At 44.0% G+C, this 21,182-nt stretch overlaps 1 protein-coding gene across 3 annotated transcripts in view; it reads left to right on the top strand.

Annotated features, from left to right (window-relative positions):
- Positions 1-21,182, top strand: part of cep120 (centrosomal protein 120) — a 65,122-nt gene that overhangs the window by 25,458 nt on the left and 18,482 nt on the right. For 2 of the 3 annotated variants that reach the window (XM_055920457.1, XM_055920455.1), the window contains 6 exons: positions 6,446-6,914; positions 7,273-7,434; positions 7,537-7,626; positions 7,830-7,922; positions 10,827-10,988; positions 12,834-12,956. In XM_055920457.1, coding sequence (XP_055776432.1) covers positions 6,446-6,914; positions 7,273-7,434; positions 7,537-7,626; positions 7,830-7,922; positions 10,827-10,988; positions 12,834-12,956 — 1,099 coding nt within the window. The remainder of the gene's footprint in view (positions 1-6,445; positions 6,915-7,272; positions 7,435-7,536; positions 7,627-7,829; positions 7,923-10,826; positions 10,989-12,833; positions 12,957-21,182) is intronic. The other variant, XM_055920456.1, reaches the window with a different exon arrangement.

Raw genomic sequence — 21,182 nt, 5'->3', positions numbered from 1 at the left:
AGTTGGTTAGTTGAATCAAGTGTGTTAGTGTTAGTGCAAAATCTAAAATGTGCACTCCTTAGGGTCCCCAGGACCAGGGGCCTCGTTTATCAAAGGTGCGTACGTACAGAAACACACTAAACCTTGCGTACTCCAGTTTCCACAAAGGTTGGTATTTATACATTTTGAACTTGAAGAAAGTGTGCGTATCTCCATGTACAGCTCAGGCCTGTTAGTGGTTGATCAATTGTATTGCAAGCAAATATTATTATTTTGGGGGTAATGTAAGTGTTTGATGCCTTTGAATTATAATGATGTTAACTGATGCATTTGCCTTTGGTAAGGAGATTGCATAGCAGCATGTAGTCTAATATGTTTATTTTACTTGTATTATCTAGGCCTAAATCATAATCATAATGCATAACTGGTTTATTCCCGCTACACAACAAATATTAGGCTACAATTTAGCCATCGCTCATTCAATAGCCGAGCATGCTACCATTTAGCCATCGCTCATTCAATACCCAAGCATGCTACCATTTAGAAATAAAAGTAATAAATAATTAAACCGCATCAGTAAAATAACAATGGCGAGGCTATATACAGGGGTTACCGGTACAGAATCAATGTGTGGGGGCACCGGTTACTTGAGGTAATATGTACATGTAGGTAAAATTATTGAAGTGACTGTATAGATAATACCAGAGTAGCAGCAGCGTAAAAGAGGGGTCTGGGTAGCCCTTTTGATTAGCTGGAGTCTTATGGCTTGGGGTAGAAGCTGGTAAGCCTTTTGGACCTAGACTTGACGCTCCGGTACCGCTTGCCGTGCGGTAGCAGTGAGAACAGTCTATGACTAGGGTGGCTGGAGTCTTTGACAATTTTTAGGGCCTTCCTCTGACACCGCCTGGTATAGAGGTCCTGGATGGCAGGAAGCTTGGCCCCAGTGCTGTACTGGGCCGTACACACTACCCTCTTGCAGTGCCTTGAGGTCAGAGGCTGAGCAGTTGCCATACCAGGCAGTGATGCAACCAGTCAGGATGCTCTCGATGGTGCAGCTGTAGAACCTTTTGAGGATCGGGGGGCCCATGACAAATCTTTTCAGTCTCCTGAGGGGGAATAGGTTTTGTCGTGCCCTCTTCACGACTGTCTTAGTGTGTTTAGTCCATGATAGTTCCACTGCAGCCCCGTCAATGAGAATGGTGGCATGCTCGGTCCTCCTTTTTCTGTAGTTCACAATCATCTCCTTTGTCTTGATCACGTTGATGGAGAGGTTGTTGTCCTGGCACCACATGGCCAGGTCTCTGACCTCCTCCCTATAGGCTGTCTCATCGTTGGTGTCATCGGCAAACTTGATGACGGTGTTGGATTTGTGCCTGGCCATGCATTCATGAGTGAACAGGGAGTACAGGAGGGGACTGAGCACGCACCCCTGAGGGTCCCCCGTGTTGAGGATCAGTGTGGTGGATATGTTGTTACCTATCCTTACCACTTAAGGGCGGACCATCAGGAAGTCCAGGATCCAGTTGCAGAGGGAGGTGTTTAGTCTCAGGTTCCTTAGGTTAGTGATGAGCTTTGGGCACTACGGTGTTGAACGCCAAGCTGTAGTCAATGAATAGCATTTTCACATTGGTGTTCCTTTTGTCCAGGTGGGAAAGGGTTGTGTGGAGTGCAATAGAGATAGCATCATCTGTGGATCTGTTGGGGCGGTATGCAAATTGGAGTGGGTCTAGGGTTTCTGGGATAATGGTATTGTGAGCCATGACCAGCCTTTCAAAGCACTTCATGTTTATAGATGTGAGTGCTACAGGTCGGTAGTCATTTAGGCAGTTTACCTTAGTGTTCTTGGGTACAGAGAGTATGGTGGTCTGCTTGAAACATGTTGGTATTACAGACTCGGTCAGGGACAGTTTGATAATGTAGTGAAGACACTTGCCAGTTGGTCAGCGCTTGCTCGGTGTACACGTCCTAGTAATCCGTCTGGCCTTGTGAATGTTGACCTGTTTAAAGGTCTTACATCGGCTACGGAGAGCGTGAGCACTCAGTCATCCGGAACAGCTCATGGTGTCATGCATGCTTCAATGTTACTTGCCTTGAAACAAGCATAGAAGTAATTTAGCTCGTCTGGTAGACTCGTGTCACTGGGCAGCTCGCAAGCCCTGCCACATCTGACGAGCGACCATTTTTCCATCGCTCATTCCAATATCCAAGCATGCTCGAAAGTAAATAAACTGCTAACCTATTTTACGTTATGGGAAGGCTACAGTATTGATGTTTGTTAGGAGCGTGACATCAGCCTATACCAAGACAGGAGATAAACATCATCTATTGATGATCATAATATCGTCTCAGTCAAAAGGCTATAACCTATTATTGAACATGCAACTGCTCTAATGAAGCAGCTAATAAAGAGTTTTAAAAAACATTTGCCTAAAATGCAATTAGCTGGAAAACACTATTGTGAACAGCACACCTAATGCGAACAGTTCCATATGTGTCAGAGATGAAAATCTCAAACTTAGAGGTAATCTAATAGCAACAACTGGGATGGGTTGCTAATATAATAAGGATTGTGCTTTTGGCTACTGGACAATGAAAGCAAGTTGATATGAAAACTAATAGAACAAGAGAGAAATGCTGGTTAATGAAAAGGAAGTTTTTATTGCCTCCACACTTCTATGGTTGGATTTTGGCTAGGCTACTTTGAAGCAAGTTAAGAGATTCGTCATTAAGATAAATAAGATACACTTTATGAAGAAAAGTATGTGGACACCTGCTTGTCAAACATCTGATTCCAAAATCATGGGCATTAATATGGAGTTGGTACCCCCTTTGCTATTACAGTCTCCAATCATCTGGGAAGGCTTTTCACTACATGTTGGAATATTGCTGTGGGGACTTGCTCCATTCAGCCACAAGATCATTCGTGAGCTCAGGCACTGATGTTGGGTGATTAGGCCTGGCTCGCAGTCGGCGTTCCAATTCATCCCAAAGGTATTAGATGGGGGTTGAGGTCAGGGCTCTGTGCAGGCCAGTCAAGTTCTTCCACACTGATCTCAACAAACCATTTTTGCATGGACCTCACTTAGTGCACGGGGGCATTGTCATACTGAAACAGGAAAGGGCCTTCCCTAAACTGTTGCCACACATTTGGAAGCACAGAATCATGTAGGAAGCATAGAATAATTTAGAATGTCATTGTATGCGGTAGGGTTAATATTTCTCTTCACTGGAACTAAGAGGCCTAGCCCGAACCATGGAAAAACAACCCCAGACCATTATTCCTCCTCCACTGAACTTTACAGTTGCCACTATTTATTGGGGCAGATAGCGTTCTCCTGGCATCCGCCAAACCCAGATTTGTCCGTTAGACTACCAGATGGTGAAGCGTGATTCATCACTCCAGAGAATGCGTTTCCACTGCTCCAGAGTCCAATAGCGGCGAGCTTTACACTCTAGCCGACGCTTGGCATTGTTCATAGTGATCTTAGGCTTGTGTGCGGCTGCTCGGGCCATGGAAACCCATTTCACGAAGCTCTCGACGAACAGTTCTTGTGCTGACGTTGCTTCCAGAAGCAGTTTGGAACTCGGTAATGAGTGTTGCAACCGAGGACAGACGATTTTTACGAGCTACAGTACTCGGCGTCCCTTTCTGTGAGCTTGTGTGGCGTACCACTTCTCAGCTGAGCAGTTGTTGCTCTTACACATCCTACACCTGTCAGCAACGGGTGTGGCTGAAATTGCAGAATTCACCATTTTGAAGGGGTGTTCACATACTTTTTGTATGTATAGTGTACATGACGACTAACGAAAATACACGAGCCAATTGAATTCCACTAAATAATGCAAATTAACCTATAGACCGATAAGCATGACCGGTCAAATAAATGTTCGGCTTTGACAGCTAACTGATTAATGGTTAACCGTTAACATCCTTAGTTCGAATAGACAATTAATCACTTGTTTTTAACAGTCACTGCAAAATGTTTAAACATTCCGATCAAATTTGCCATTTCGAAACTGTCATGGCCCAAGTTCTAACATTTCCAAATCGTATAGCACTTTTGCTACAAAAGGTGAATAGTGGGTGTATTCCAGGGGGGGTTGTGGGGTTGCTTGTTCACAAGCACACATGTATATTATGGCTCTAATTTATAATTGAAAACATGCCTATATGTTGCCTGCGATAGTTTCATGAATCCCAATCATTTGCTGCGCACGCAAATCCTAGAATCTACACCTACACCAGAATTTTAAATTAAATTTAGTATGCACGGTTGATAAATGAGGCCCCAGGATTGGGAAACACTGGCTTAGTTGATGGTTGTCTACTTGTTTCATTTTGGTTGTGTACAGATAAACAACTCAAAGTTTATTTTCATTTACAGTGCCTTCGGAAGTATATTTGGGACTATGTATTTATTTTATTTCTACATTTTTTTTCCACTTTCATTCCACAGTGACGGCATCCACGCTCTCTTGTGAGATCTCAGAGTCTAGCGAATAGCAGGAGCTGCCATTGTCCTGAGCTTCCCTCTCTTAACTTTTTCTGCAGTTTGTTATATTACAGCCTTATTCTAAAATGGATTAAATTAAAAATAAGCAGCAATATACACACTACCCCATAATGACAAAGCGAAAACAGGTTTTTAGAAATTTTTGCAAATGTATTCAAAATTTAAAAAAAACGGATATCTTTATGTAAATAAGTATTCAGACCCTTTGCTATGAGACTCGAACTTGAGCTCAGGTGCATTCTGTTTCCATTGATCCTTGATGTTTTTATAACTTGAGGTCCACCTGTGGTAAATTCAATTGATTGGACATGATTTGGAAAGAGGCACACCCCTTTTTATATAAGGTCCCACAGTTGACAGTGCATGTCAGAGCAAAAACCAAGCCATTAGGTTGGAGGAATTGTCCGTAGCGCTCCGAGACAGCATTGTGTTGAGGCACAGATCTGGGGAAGGGCACCAAAACATTTCTGCAGCGTTGAAGTTCTCCAAGAACACCGTGGCCTCCATCATTCTTAATGGAATAAGTTTGGAACCACAAGACTTCCTAGAGCTGGCCGCCCGGCCAAACTGAGCAATCGGGGGAGAAGGGCCTTCAGGGAGGTGACCAAGAACCCGATGGTCACTCTGACAGCCATGAGAAAGAAGATTCTCTTGTGTGATGACCTGAATGCCAAGTGTCACGTCTGGAGGAAACCTGGCACCATCCCTATGGTGGCAGCATCATGCTGTGGGGATGTTCTTCAGCGGCAGGGACTGGGCGACTGATCCGGATCAAGGCAAAGATGAACAGAGGAAAGTACAGAGAGATCCTTGATGAAAACCTGTTTCAGAGCGCTCAGGACCTCCGACTGAGGCTAAGTTTAACCTTCCAGCAGGACAACGACCCTCAGCACACAGCCAAGACAACACAGGAGTGGCTTCGGGACTAGTCTCTGAATGTCCTTGAGTGGCCTTGCCAGAGCCCGGACTTGAACCCGATCGAACATCACTGGAGAGACCTGAAAATACCTGTGCAGCAACACTCCCCAACCAACCTGACAGAGCAGGAGAGGATCTGCAGTGAAGAATGGGATAAACTCCCCAAATACAGGTGTGCCAAGGTTGTAGCTTCATATCCAAGAAGACTTGATGCTGTAATCGCCTCCAAAGGTGCTTCAACAAAGTACTGACTAAAGGGTCTGAATACTTATGTAAATGTGATTTTTTATTTTTATTTTATATATATATATTTTTTTTTAAATGTTTATTAAATTTGCAAAAATGTATTCAAACTGGTTTTTGCTTTGTCATTGAGGTATTGTTTGTAGGTTGGGGGGAGGTATTTAATACATTTCAGAATAAGGCTGTAACGTAACAAAATGTGGAAAAAGTCAAGGGGTCTGAATAATTTCCCAAGCCACTGTAAATACCCATTAATGTACACCTTTTTAAGAGGGATTTATCTATACAAAATCACATGACTGAATAATCAGGCCACCATTCTGGTGTGTTCAGACGATCAGGCTATGTATGGCCACAAGGAGAATGGGTGAATTTGCCCATAATCGCTGATCTTGGGTCAGTTTTCCCCACAAATGGTTGTTAGGATTGTGGGAGGTGAAGCTGATTCTAGATCTGTACCAAGGGGGAAACTTCACCCTGGAGCCCACCAGAGATTCTAGTCCCACTGTGCTTGGGCGGCAGGTAGCCTGGCAGGTAGGGGTGTTGGGCCAGTAACCGAAAGGTTGCTGGATCGAATCCCCGAGCTGCCCCTGAGAAAGGCAGTTAACCCACTGTTCCCCGGATGCCGATGACATGGATGTCGATTTAAGGCAGCCCTCTGCACACCTCTGATTCAGAGGGGTTGGGTTAAATGCGGAAGACAGATTTCAGTCGAATGCATTCAGATGTACAACTGACTAGGTATCCCCCTTCCCCTTTCTCTTCTTAATGGATTTTTCTCCTTGGTGTAGGGTGCCCCTAGTCGTGGAGGTGTGGAACAAAAATACCAGCTCCAGAGACATTCTCCTGGGCACGGCCAGGATACAGCTGTCCCACCTCCTGACTGCAGAGAAGAGCCGCTTCCTGGGCCCCATGGGCCAGCAGCACTGGAGGCAGACCTTCTCCGAGAGGATCCCAGTCATAAAGGCCCAAGGGATTTCAGCGGCAGGGACTGGGCATGCTACATATAGACTATTGGAAGATATTATCATCAGTAGTAGTCATGTGTGGCTGCAGTTCTATTGTATGCTTCCTAGATGGCACCCTTGGCTGCCTCTTGACTGCTTGGTTGAGCTTGTGTTCGTTCGGTGTGAAACAACTTGCGTGTGTGTCTCCTTCCACAGGCCCAGTGAAAAGGTGGCTGAGCTGTGCTACGTCACAACCCTGGAGAACCTTGGTTTAGTCAAGGTCCAAGATATCGTCATGTCTGAGTCCTCCCAGGTACAATGTGGCACATGCTGTATGTTTGTTGATGCTTTTAGATTTGTGCACCACTAATACTGTAATTCACCGTTTGAGCTGTAGTGAGAGACCAAGTAGAATGACCAGGGCACATTCATAAATCATCTTAGTAGGTGCTGTTCTAGGATCAGGTCTTCCCTGCCCATGTAATCAGATTCATTCTAATTTTAAAAGGCCAAACTGATCCTGGATCAGCACTTCTGCTTTGAGATGCTTTGTGTATACGGGACTGGTCAGGGCCCATATTTATAAAGTGTCTCACAGTAGAAGGGCGGATCCAGGATCTGTTTGGCTTTTTTTAGATCATAGTAAGTAACATGAACTTGTATTGTGACAGAATGAGATTCCTGTGGCACAAAAGACGGTGCCAGCTCTGCGACCAGCTCCTCCCAGCAGTGCAGGCGGAGTCCCCACCGAGCCCCGCGAGACGCTGGAGTACAGGGCTGCCCTGGAGCTGGAGATGTGGAAGGAGATGCAGGAGGATCTCTTTGATGACCAGGTGGCTATACTGCAGTGAATGTGTTATTGTAGCAATTCCATTGATGCCTTTTTGTTTTGGTACAAACGTGTTTGTGTGTGTGCACTCGCTCACCGTCCTCAGCTGAAGAAGAAAGAGCTGGGCCACATGCAGGCGCTGGCCGAGGAATGGAAGAAGAGGGATCGGGAGCGCGAGTCTCTGGTCAGAAAAAAGGTGCACTGTAATGTATAATTCTAGGAGTAGGTTGACGTTGCCTCTAGATGCTGATCCTGGGTCAGTTTTGCATTTCCCCCCCAGTAATGGTTAAGGTTTTGATTGGGCAAGGGGAAGATGATCCTAGATCTCACTCCGGAGCATTATACTACTTTTCTTATGATCGTTGTGTGACAGATGGCCCTTATGTGATGTGTTCCCAGGAGGTAGAGTACACCATCTTGGAGGAGCAGCTTCAGAAGATTCTGGCTGACCTGGAGAAGAGAGAGAAGCATCTAGGCCATGCAGAAATGGAGGTTGGTTTATTTAATATTTTTAAAATGTAAACATTTCAAGGAGAGCACAGGACGCACAGTGTAATGCACAGTATGTATAGTCTTACAAATGTGAAACTGCACAGGCGCTGGGTGCAATTTGACTGCCTGATAGGCACCCTGTAGTCACCTCACTGATGAAGCCGGTATCGCTACACTTTAAATGACTGTATTCTACATAGTGCAACTACCCCCCACCCCCCCAAAAAAAACAATATATATAATTTTCCATAGTGTTCAACAGAAATCTGTTAATTTAATTTGTCTCCCATTTAAGAGCAGAGTTGAAACGACATTAAACCATCAACATTTACAGACAACATGACATATGATAACGACCACATAAAACAGAGCTCCCCTCATAGCCTGGTTCCTCTCTAGGTTTCTTCCTAGGTTTTGGCCTTTCTAGGGAGTTTTTCCTAGCCACCGTGCTTCTACACCTGCATTGCTTGCTGTTTGGGGTTTTAGGCTGGGTTTCTGTACAGCACTTTGATATATCAGCTGATGTAAGAAGGGCTATATAAATTTGATTTGATAAAGTATGTAGAGAAGATAATGGAGCTATATATTTTTAACAATAACCAAAATATAAACTAAACAGTCCTTGACAATCTAAAATTCCCAAAATGTCATGTGTGGAGCTCGGACCCAGCTCCGCTAGGGGGCGGAAGAGGACCCCTCAGTTGAAAGTTGTCCCCTCAGTTTTAGTTTCATGTCCCTATATAAAAATAGCAAAATCTGTATCTCCCCTTTGCTGTGTCAGCAAAATGGACAGAGCACCTATGTGTTGGTGGCCAATGGAAAGCCACTCGGGCAGTTAGATATGACTCCTTTTGGGTTTCCATAAAAAGCAGGAAAAACAAGCTTCACTTAGGGGTTGTTCAGGCAATGTCTGAGAATGCGCTGTAGGACTTTTTTATGTCTGTGACTCACTAGTTCTTAAAGAAACCAACAGTGGCTACCCTGTGCACTGGAGAAACCTTGAAAAGGCTAATGGATCAAAGGTGGGCCGGACACCTCGCTACTGTGTCAGTGGTTGTTTAAAGTTGTGACCGCATTGTGAAGTTCCTCTGACATCGAATGCACGGGTTCGTACAACACAGAAGTAAGACTTGAGGCTACAGGGCTGCTGAAGGCGGTGACCGAGCCAGGCTTGAAGTTTGTAGCCACCATGGTGCACAGTATCCTCAGTCTTCTCGCACACTGGCATCAGTGGTCCGAAGTGCGTTGGAGTGCGTCGACCCTGAGGTGTGACAGAGTTCGAAGTCATTTGGGCATAGTGCAGTGCTAATGCGTTCATTGGTGAAATGTCAGAACGATTTAGCAAACGCAACAGCCAACTGCTGGAGGACCGTTGTGCCCTTGACCCAGAGAGTCTTTCTAGATGTGAAACCATTTGCCTTTTGTTTACAGTGTTTGTTTGGTGTTAATGTAAGTAGCCTAAATCTAGATTGTGTCATTCCTTTATCAATCTGATATTTAGTTTACTAGACCTACTACTTGGTACCGCTGTTTTGTTCTCTTCGCATTTGTTCGCGTTGTCTGTATTCTAAGCCAACCTGGAATTCAGCATTTAGTTTGCATTATTTTGGTAAGACAGCTGTGTGTACGGCTGCATTCACATAGGCTGTTTGTAATAGGGTAATTTACCTATCTATATTCATTACCAAAACGACCTTGCGCTGTCCATTGTGCTGATACAGCGCAGCGGAGATGGGCTACAGATTTCGTGCCAACCTGTCACTTCTAAAGCTCTCAATGATCTCGGAGTCTCAACATTTGAACATAGTTTATTTTGGTATAGTGTGATATAAGCAGAATTCAATATAAGTCCAATGCAGGAACCCCCCAAAATTGTGCCACCCTCGCTGATTTCAACTGCCCCATTAATCACTTTATCCTGACGCCGAGACTGATGGAGCTCCCATAAGAACATGGCATGAGCCATGGCAAAATGTGTAGCACTGCAAAATAATAATTATACATTATTATATCTGTTTTGTCACATACACCGGATAAGAAACAAGCTTTAAAACTCAATTTTCTCTCAGCCCCATGGAAAAATGTGTATAATTGCATGGAATTAGCTTTTTTCTTTATCTTTTCTTTATACATTTTTTATTGAATTTTTTGTATTTGAATTTTTTTACCCCTTTTTCTCCCTAATTTCGTGGTATCCAATTTGGTAGTTAGTCTTGTTTCATTGCTGCAATTCCCGTACGGACTCGGGAGAGGCGAAGGTCGAGAGCCGTGCGTCCTCTGAAACACAACCAGGGCCGCACTGCTTCTTGACACAATGCCCACATAACCAGCCGCCACAATGTGACAGAGGAGATAAGTACACCTGGCGACCATGTCAGCGTGCACTGTGCCCGGCCCGCCACAGGAGTCGCTAGTGCGCTATGCAACAAGGACATCCCTGCCGGCCAAACCCTCCCGTTAGACCACTGTGTTACTCGGGAGGTCTGGAATTAGCTTTGAAGGGGGGGGGCTCTAAAATTGTTGGTTGGAGAGAATGCCATTGGCCACGCCCACTACCCCCACACCCGTGAACTTTGCCACCGCTGCAAAAAAGAATCCTCGGGAAATACTGCATCAGGATATAAATTATTCACCATAGGTTGAAGGTGATCACTCAGACAGTTGGTTATTTATTGCAGTTTATCTTGCCTTCTAAGGGATTGAATGGACCTAAACCATACCAGGAAAATGGACACCATAACACCACACCATAACAAAACTCTCATTTGCTCTTTTTGGGCAGTTTGGCAGTTACCTGTACATCCCAATAATACATTTTACTCTGCATACCTTTAGCGTTACAAGGGTGTGGATCCTTGCTCAAACCTGTATCATTAACCCCATCATCACTGCTTGTGCTTTCAGATGCAGCGCTTGCAGAGGGAGATGCGGGCTGAGCACGAGTTAAGCATGTCCAAGCTGCAGGAGAGCGGCCGGCGGCTCCGCGAGGACTGCGCTCACCAGGTGGATCTGGAGAGGTCAAGGGTCAGGCAGCTGGAGGAGGAGCGTGGCAGGCAGCAACAGCAGGTAGGCGTCAGGGCGCTGGGCTGGGGAAGGAATGCTAGGCTGGCCCGCTCAATACCCACCTTGGGAGGAGATGAGGGTCCTGGGGTGACCATTGACCATGAGGTCAATGGGCCATGTCATCCCCCGGTGGACATTGTGAAATGGACAAAAAAAGAGAGAAGAAAGCAGCATTGGGCAGACGAACACCGGGGTTTCGGCCAGGCTTATGGCCTCTTGCAGTCTCCGAGGATACCATCAATATCTGACCATCCGTGACCATCCAACCCCGATCTGCTGTTTTCTCTCAGGCTTAACACACCCAATGCATTGCATGGTTCTGTAGTAGAACAGACCTGGCCTTTAGCATTTATTAAATACTTAATTTTGTTTCCTCAGTCTCTCAATGACTTACCTGGTTAAATTAAGGCAAAATATGTATAATTTTTATTTATTTCATTACAGAATGAGAGGTGATTGCATGGTCAAGTTCTGGAAAATGTATCTCGTACTCCCCTGTTTGATTTCCATGTGTCACGAATGTGTTCTGCTCAATAGTAGATTTGTCAAAATGATCAAAATAGCAGAAAGAGTTCAGCAGCAGCCATGTGTGTGAACTAATACATAATACACCTTGACGAGCAGGCTAAAGCATGGATTCAAGCTGTGAAATTGGCTCAGTTTTTCTTCATTTTAAAATAGTGAGTTTTATTTAGTCCAGGTATAGTCCTTAGTGCTTTTTCAATGTTAAGGAGAGAAACCAGCCCCCCTGCTTTGCTCATGTAGGCCTAACTATGGTATGTAGGCTACAGTATGCAATGAGATGTCGGTTCTTTTCAGTCCCACTCCACCCCCCCCCCCCCCCCCCCCAGTATGCTCTGGATATTTTACAGTGAAGAAGAAAATGTGCATTATTTTCGCTAGAATCTCTCCCCTGTCCTCCTCACAGACAAACTCACTTACTGAAATAGTTGTCTGCCGTCTCATTTTCCCAGAAAATATCTGGACTCTCCGGCCATAACAAATCAAGCAAAGTAGGTTTCTGACAAGCGGAAAGAAGGCAGTGCTGTGAAATCTGCTAGCCAGTCTGCCACGCTGCTCTATATCTTGTCTCCCCATGTCAGGAATGTGTAAACATACATTTGTCGTTCTCTGTCGGCACACACCATAGCCCGTTTATCAGGCCTGGATCCATCCACCCTGCCTTCCAGCACAGAATACCAGGCATTGTGTGTGGGGTTTGTTGCTCTGCTGCCTGCCTTGTCTAAAAGACCGACAGGATAACATTGAGAACCGCACAATCTCAATTACTCTGGGGATTTAGATGTCAACAAACACCAGCTAGGCTCCTATGATTTTGAGGAATCTGGCATTTGTTTATTAGTCAGTTGGAAGCATTGCATAGGACTCAAGGCCATCAATGAAAGTTGTTACAGTATAATGTATTGTTCTCGTTTGTGGGTCGCGCTCCGAGCCAAGTCATGAGCTACTCTCTCCTGTTCTCCATTTAGTCAGAGCAGTTGTAAGGTTGTTAAAATGTAACACTGGGGGTTAAGCCTTTGGGTGACATTTATTTCTATGCCAAAAATAACAATCATTATCTGTGTCATTAAATGTGAAACTTTTCAACAATTTGTGCGGTGACAATTTAACGTGTTTAGTAAACTGAGCAATACATAAATAGTCTCTTTATAACACACATTGTTGAAGAGTTTTAAATTAAATAACATTGCGAGATTGAGGTTTGTGGTAAGTTTTGCACTTTGCGCTATAAAAATGTTGCCCTATATGTGTAACATGACATAATTGGTAGTGATGAGGAATAATTGTTTTCCGTTTCGCTCCTCATAGTAAGTTCTTCTGTTGTAGATGCTGGATGCAGAGAACAAATACAAGCTGTTGGAGAAGGAATACCAGCAGTTTCGGGAGCAGCAGAGCATTCGCCCTGAGATCAGACTACAGTCTGAGATCAACCTGCTAAGTCTGGAGAAGGTGAGCACATCAACTTCTAACTATACTGCTTACATAACCCCAGTTCTCTGATATTATGAGTGACGTATTTCAGTGGGATTTCATTCTGAAAGTCCCATAACTCGAAGAAACCAATCACCAAGCGTCTGTTGAAGACAGACCTGAAGAGCAGCGACTATGGTGCGCCCTCACCCTGTATGAAGACGCCACTCTCCTGCTCACTGCCACATTTTTTCAAACATGCTTCTCTTCCTCGTCTTGCAAGCAGGGAAGTGCGGTGAAATATTTCACTCATAATATCAGAGAACTGGGGTTATGTAAATAACCTGGTTCTCTTTCAATTACCCGTTTCATATTTCACGGTGGGATATGGTGAACTCCGTATCGCAACATGCTCTCCAAAAGCCAGGAGGTCCCAACACAGAGACCCTCAAAGGTCCCTAAACTGAGGGTGCACGCTCCGTAAAGGCATGGAAACGAGAAATGGCAAAGAAGACTGGTGTTTTGCGGGTACTATTTAGTGAAGCTGCCAGTTGAGGACTTCGAAGGCGTCTTTTTCTCAAACTAGACACTCTAATGTACTTGTTCTCTTGCTCAGTTGTGCACCGGGGCCTCCCACTCCTCTTTCTATTCTGGTTAGAGCCAGTTTGCGCTGTTCTGTGAAGGGAGTAGTACACAGCGTTGTACGAGATCTTCAGTTTCTTGGCAATTTCTCGCATGGAATAGCCTTCATTTATCAGAACAAGAATAGACTGATGAGTTTCAGAAGACATTTTTGAGCCTATTTTGAGCCTGTAATCGAACCCACAAATGCTGATGCCCCAGATACTCAACTAGTCTACAGAAGGCCAGTTTTATTGCTTCTTTAATCAGTATAATCAGTACAACAGTTTTCAGCTGTGCTAACATAATTGCAAAAATGGTTTTCTAATGATCAATTAGCCTTTTTAAAATGATACCTTTGGATTAACGTGCCATTGGAACACAGGAGTGATGGTTGCTGATAATGGGCCTCTGTATGCCTATGTAGATATTCCATAAAAAATCTGCCGTTTCCAGCTACATTAGTCATTTACAACATTAACCATGTCTACACTGTATTTCTGATCAATTTGACGTTATTTTAATGGACAAAAAAGTAGCTTTTCTTTCAAAAACAAGGACATTTCTAAGTGACCCCAAACCTTTGAACTGTAGAGTACATAGAATGAATAAATACGTCTGCTCATTTTTTGTAATTTTTCAATGGTTGCTTCAGGGCGCTCTACGAGCTGCTCATTGAACATCATTCAGCCCGTAAGTCACAACGTGAGAGTGAGTGGGCATGGGGGTTTGACGGTGAGTAGTTTGCCAGCGACACTGTAGTTGAATAAGTAAATAATCAAAAGTGCACTTCACCAAGCAAGCAGTATGTGTGAACACTGGACGGTCGCCAAAGTGAACACCGAATCACAATACTCATCCTTGACACAAAATATGCAATCTGCAAAAAAAGCAAGACAGTTGGTGAAGATCTGTCTTTCAGGCCATGTGCTTACATTCATGATGAGATAAGATTGTTTGTTAGCTAGCTAGCTAAATTAGAACGTGTGACTAAAATCAGTGCTGCAAACATTTTCCTGCAGGAATGTTTTCGGTCATCAGCGCATGCCATTTGCAGTTTAAATATATACAGTGGGGCAAAAAAGTATTTAGTTAGCCACCAATTGTGCCAGTTCTCCCACTTAAAAAGATGAGAGAGGCCTGTAATTTTCATCATAGGTACACTTCAACTATGACAGACAAAATGAGGGGGGAAAATCCAGAAAATCACATTGTAGGATTTTTAATGAATTTATTTGCAAATTATGGTGGAAAATAAATGTTTGGTCAATAACAAAAGTTTATCTCAATACTTCGTTATATACCCTTTGTTGGCAATGACAGAGGTCAAACGTTTTCTGTAAGTCTCCACAAGGTTTTCACACACACTGTTGCTAGTATTTTGGCTCATTCCTCCATGCAGATCTCCTCTAGATCAGTGATGTTTTGGGGCTGTTGCTGGGCAACACGGACTTTCAACTCCCTCCAAAGATTTTCTATGGGGTTGAGATCTGGACACTGGCTAGGCCACTCCAGGACCTTGAAATGCTTCTTACGAAGCCACTCCTTCGTTGCCCGGGTGGTGTGTTTGGGATCATTGTCATGCTGAAAGACCCAGCCACGTTTCATCTTCAATGCCCTTGCTGATGGAAGGAGGTTTTCACTCAAAATCTCACGATACATGGCCCCATTCATTCTTTCCTTTACACGGATCAGTCGTCCTGGTCCCTTTGCAGAAAAACAGCCCCAAAGCATGATGTTTCTACCCCCATGCTTCACAGTAGGTATGGTGTTCTTTGGATGCAACTCAGCATTCTTTGTCCTCCAAACACGACGAGTTTTTACCAAAAAAGTTATATTTTGGTTTCATCTGACCATATGACATTCTCCCAATCTTCTTCTGGATCATCCAAATGCTCTCTAGCAAACTTCAGACGGGCCTGGACATGTACTGGCTTAAGCAGGGGGACACGTCTGGCACTGCAGGCTTTGAGTCCCTGGCGGCGTAGTGTGTACCTGATGGTAGGCTTTGTTACTTTGGTCCCAGCTCTCTGCAGGTCATTCACTAGGTCCCCCATGTGGTTCTGGGATTTTTGCTCACCGTTCTTGTGATCATTTTGACCCCACGGGGTGAGATCTTGCGTGGAGCCCCAGATCGAGGGAGATTATCAGTAGTCTTGTATGTCTTCCATTTCCTAATAATTGCTCCCACAGTTGATTTCTTCAAACCAAGCTGCTTACCTATTGCAGATTCAGTCTTCCCAGCCTGGTGCAGGTTAACAATTTTGTTTCTGGTGTCCTTTGACAGCTCTTTGGTCTTGGCCATAGTGGAGTTTGGAGTGTGACTGTTTGAGGTTGTGGACAGGTGTCTTTTATACTGATAACAAGTTCAAACAGGTGCCATTAATACAGGTAATGAGTGGAGGACAGAGGAGCCTCTTAAAGAAGAAGTTACAGGTCTGTGAGAGCCAGAAATCTTGCTTGTTTGTAGGTGACCAAATACTTATTTTCCACCATAATTTGCGAATAAATTCATTAAAAATCCTACAATGTGATTTTCTGGATTTTTTTTCTTCTCATTTTGTCTCATAGTTGAAGTGTACATATGATGAAAATTACAGGCCTCATCTTTTTAAGTGGGAGAACTTGCACAATTGGTGGCTGACTAAATACTTTTTTGCCCCACTGTAGCACATACATTTGTATTGAATAACACTGTAATTGACATTGATTTCAATAAGAAAACATTCTCGTAATGAACAGGTAGCGTGTGCTTGTCATAACAAGCTCTCATTGCCAGGTTGTCATAGTGTTTCTTTACATGAATGTTTTACGTTGACTGTTGTAAGGCACTGTAGTGAATCTACTCCAACTGCATGTTACTACATATTTTGTGAACTTGTGAACAGTGCCGTTTCAGATTTACTTGGAGACTAAGTTTCATTCAGTGCTTGTTTATTTGTGAGCTTGTGGTGCTTCAGCACAAACACTTCTGCATTCGTATCCACTGCCATAGATGAGTACAACTTAAAGATATGCCTTAGAAGGTAAACTGAACAAGTTTTTTGTATTTACTTCCTTATTTATAGAGGATAGAGTTTTTTTGTGTGTGTTTATAATTGTAATATTTAGTTAACAGATACTCTAAATGATTATTTCTTAACACTAGAACCACTGGGCCTCGAGGGACCCTCCTTCAAGCTAACGAGCAGTCATTCTGATTGGAACGTTCTAACAGTGTAACGCATTTCATGCAGTGCATTCAGAAAGTATTCAGACCCCTTGACTTTTTCCACATTTTGTTACATTACAGCCTTAAACTGATTAAATACTTTTTTCCCCCCACTCATCAATCTACACACAATACCTCATAATGACAAAGCAAAAACTGGTTTAGAAATTTTTGCCAATTTATTTCAAAGAAAAATATGACGTTTACATAAGTATTTAGACCCTTTACTTTGTTGAAGCACCTTTGGCAGAGATTAAAGCCTCAAGTCGTCTTGGGTAGGACGCTGCAAGCTTGGCACACCTGAATTTGGGGAGTTTCTCGCATTCTTCTCTGCAGTTTCTCTCCAGCTCTGTCAGGTTGGATGGGGAGCGTTGCTGCACAGCTATTTTTATGTCTCTCCAGAGATGTTCCATCGAGTTCAAGTCCGGGCTTTGGCTGGGCCACTCAAAGACATTCAGAGACTCCTGCGTTGTCTTGGCTGTGTGCTTAGGGCTGGTCCTGTTGGAAGGGGAACTTTTGCCCCAGTCTGAGGTCCTGAGCACTCTGGAGCAGGTTTTCATCAAGGATCTCTCTGTACTTTGCTCCGTTCATCTTTCCTTCGATCCTGACTAGTCTCCCATTCCCGCTGCTGAAAAACGTCCCCACAGCATGATGCTGCCACCACCATGCTTCACCATAGGGATGGTGCCAGGTTTCCTCCAGACGTGACACTTGGCATCCAGGCCAAAGAGTTAAATCTTGGTTTCGTTTTCATTTCGTTTTCGTTTTCATGGTCTGGGAGTCTTTAGGTACCTTTTGGCAAACTCCAAGCAGGCTGTCATGTGTCTTTTGTCTGGCCACTCTACCATAAAGTCCTAATTGATGGAGTGCTACAGAGATGGTTGTCCTTCTGGAAGGTCCTCATCTCCACAGAGGAACTCTAGAGCTCTGTCTGAGTGACCATCGGGTTCTTGGTCACCTCCCTGACCAAGGCCTTTCTCCCCTGATTGCTCAGTTTGGCCGAGTGGCCAGGTCGATGGAAGAGTCTTGTGATTCCAAACTTCTCCATTTTAAGAATGATTGAAGCCCCTGTGATATCGGGAACCTTCAATGCTGCAGATATGTTTTGGTACCCTTTCCCAGTTTCCCAGTTCCTTTCCCAGTTCTGTGCCTCGACTCAATCCTGTCTCGGAGCTCTATGGACAATTCCTTCAACCTTATGGCTTGGTTTTTGCTCTGACCTGCACGTTCAACTCTGGGACCTTACATAGACAGATGTATGCCTTTCCAAATCATATCCAATTAATTGAATTTACCACAGATGGACTCCAAGTTGTAGAAACATCTCAAGGATGATCAATGGAAACAGGATGACCTGAGCTCAAGATCGAGTCTCATAGCAAAGGGTCTGAATACTTGAAAATAAGATATTTCTGGTTTTATTTTTAATACATTTGCTAACATTTGTTAACCTGTTTTTGCATTGTCGTTTATGGGGTATTGTGTGTAGATTTCTTTCAAATTAAATCAATGTTAGAAGAAGGCTTTAACCAGGGACGCACCGATATAACATTTTTGGCCGATACCAATGTTTTCCTTACCAAAAAACCCTATACCGATAACTGATTAATTAGCTACAGCACACCTCTGATTAACTGCTAGCTAGCTAATGCATTTCGGCCTCATGGTTATAGTGTTCTCTACTGTGTTCATCATTGCCAGGCATCAGCCGCAACAACAAATACCCCTATCCAAACCGAACCTAGCTCAGCATGCAAATCCCCACTTTCTTGTGCTTGCGGTTCTATGATTGCAATGAAGGATTCTCATCTTCTATGCATCATGTGCTTGGGACGAGGACCTCCAGTTCTGCAAGTTGCTAACATAGGCGAATCTGACAGAGGCTCAAACAAGTTTCTCTCTCGTTAGCTCTGTGCTCCTCCGAGCCACCGGAGGGAACAGTGGCTCTGCCCCCCATGACCAAACCCAGCTGGTGCAGGGTCATGGATAGATGGGAGAAGCCTTCCCACTAGTGCAGCCCTATTAAAACAACTTACCTGCAGTTCCAGCTTGCATACAGTAAGCTAAGATTTTGTGTGATAAGCTCCTTACTGGCTAAGGGTGCCCCGAGCTTGGACATGCACAAGATGTGAGGGGTGCTGTCGGATTATTTAATCTTTAGGAGAGAAATCAGCCATAATATTTACTCTTTGAAGAGGTCTCAGCTTCAGATGTTTTCCTGGGGTGCCAGGACAGAGAAGAGCTTGGACAAGGCAGAGCGGGAGCTGCCTCCCGTAGGACTGGAAGGGCCAAGAGACCGGAGATTCACTCTCCTTCTCCCTCTTCTGCAAAGGAATTGAATAATCAAGGAGGATGAATACAGAGTTTAGTGGCAATTCTGGAGGCTAGCTAGTCTACTCCCTATACCAATAAAGCTAGCTAGCTAGCCAGCCAGCTACTGGTAACTATTAGCAATATGGATAGTTTCCAATGTTTTAAAGCAGAAATAGTACCTGTAACTATGCTAGCTATCTAACATTCAGCGGTTTTTCTGATGAGTAAAGTTTAGGTAGTTAGTCTAGCTACTGTACGCAAAATGCAGCTAGCTTGTTAGCTACATGGCTTGCTAACTTAACAACAGCTTTAACGACCTAGCTGTAATGTTTACAAGGTTCTCCACTAGCTGGCTACTAGGTGACCAATATAACAGTTGGCCCTAAAGCTTTTTGTAGGGACCCAAGGAAAGGAACTATTGCCTGTATCCGTGATGGACACTAGCTAGAATGTGGACCAATACTTTTTTATAGCAATACAGTTAGCTACTAATACAATACTTCTTGCACTCTGTTTTGACGAGCTGGTTAGAATAAGGCTGTCACTTGGTCAAATCATAAACTGTACCAAATGCATTGCCTATATATAAACATCTGACAATGGATACATACACTACACGCTTGTTGAACATCCCGTTCACCTAACACCTTTTTGCACTATTGTTTAGAGCCTGTAAGTAAGCATTTCACTGTAAGGTCTACACCTGTTGTATTCAGCGCACGTGAGAAATTAACTTTGCTTTGACTTGTTCTCAAATACCATTGAAATGGCAGGAGCGGTATGAGAACCAGCTCATTCTTGAGCAAACCATACGACTTTCCTTAGTACGAAATCCTCGTCGACCCACTGTGCTGTCAGTGTCAGCATGCTCAATGGGCTGACGTCGCTGGTCTAAATGTCAGTTGTGAAGCTAATGGCAGTGACGCCCATAGCAAGTAGCTCATGGATGTGCGTTTCAACAATACTGTGCAACTCCGGGAAGGCAACAACTGGGGAGAAAAAAAAGGAAAAGAAACGCACATAGTTGGTAGTGTGTGCCGGGGCTCGAGGTGCTTGACCAGTCGGCGAAAGCCAACATCATCCACGACAGAGAACTGTTGATTGTCAAGGACAATGAATTCTATTATCTTAGCGCTAATGGATTTTGTCTTTGAGTTGTCTCGCTGAAATTGTCTTACTCTTTCAAATGAATGCTCGACTTGAACTTGTTAAGTTGTTGGAAGTGTGCACCTAGTTTTTTTTCTGCTTTTGTTCAAAGTAGTCGCTGAACGTCTGGTGGTGATGCACTTTCAAATGAGTAATTTGGTGTGTGGTATTGAACGATTTCACTTTCTCCCCTCGGGAAATAATAGCAGCAGAAACTTTTCATATGGCCTTTTTGTTATCTTCCTTTTGATACTTAAAAATAGATCCACACAGCAGACATTGTGGGCTAGTTTAGGAATGCAGTTTTCGTGGCGTCATTGCGACATATACCTGCGTTATATAGGTATGCACGTCAGCTTTGACATCGGTTTTGCACATCGGCGTTAAACTAGACATCGGGCCAATGCTGATGTTGGCATTTTTAGCTAATATCGTACGATTATCATGTGCTTACCATTATATTGTGCACCCCTAGCTGTAACATAAAATGTGGGGAAAGTAAAGCGGTCTGAATACTTTCCCGAAGGCACTGTATGCATCTGTTGGTCAAAGATACCTTTAAAAAAAAAAAGTAGGGACGTGGATCAGAAAACCAGTCAGTATCTAGTGTGACCGCCATTTGCCTCATGCAGCGCGACACATCTGCTTCGCATAGAGTTGGTCAGTCTGATGGTAGCCAGTGGCATTTTGTCCCACTCCTCTTCAATGGCTGTGCGAAGTTTCTGGATATTGGCGGGAACTTGAACACGCTGTCGTACACGTTGATCCAGAGCATCCCAAAATTCCTCAATGGGTGACATGTCTGTTGTGTATGCAGGCCATGGAAGAACTGTGGCTTCCAGGAATTGTGAACAGGTCCTTGCGACATGGAGCCGTGTGTTATGATGCTGAAACACGAGGTGATGGCGGTGGATGAATAGCACAACAATGGGCCTTGATCTCGTCACGGTATCTCCGTGCATTCAAATTGCTAT

The sequence above is a fragment of the Salvelinus fontinalis genome, chromosome 4 (assembly GCF_029448725.1).
Source record: "Salvelinus fontinalis isolate EN_2023a chromosome 4, ASM2944872v1, whole genome shotgun sequence".
In the NCBI taxonomy this organism is placed as follows: Eukaryota; Metazoa; Chordata; class Actinopteri; order Salmoniformes; family Salmonidae; genus Salvelinus; species Salvelinus fontinalis.
This window is presented reverse-complemented; position numbering and strand designations above follow the sequence as displayed.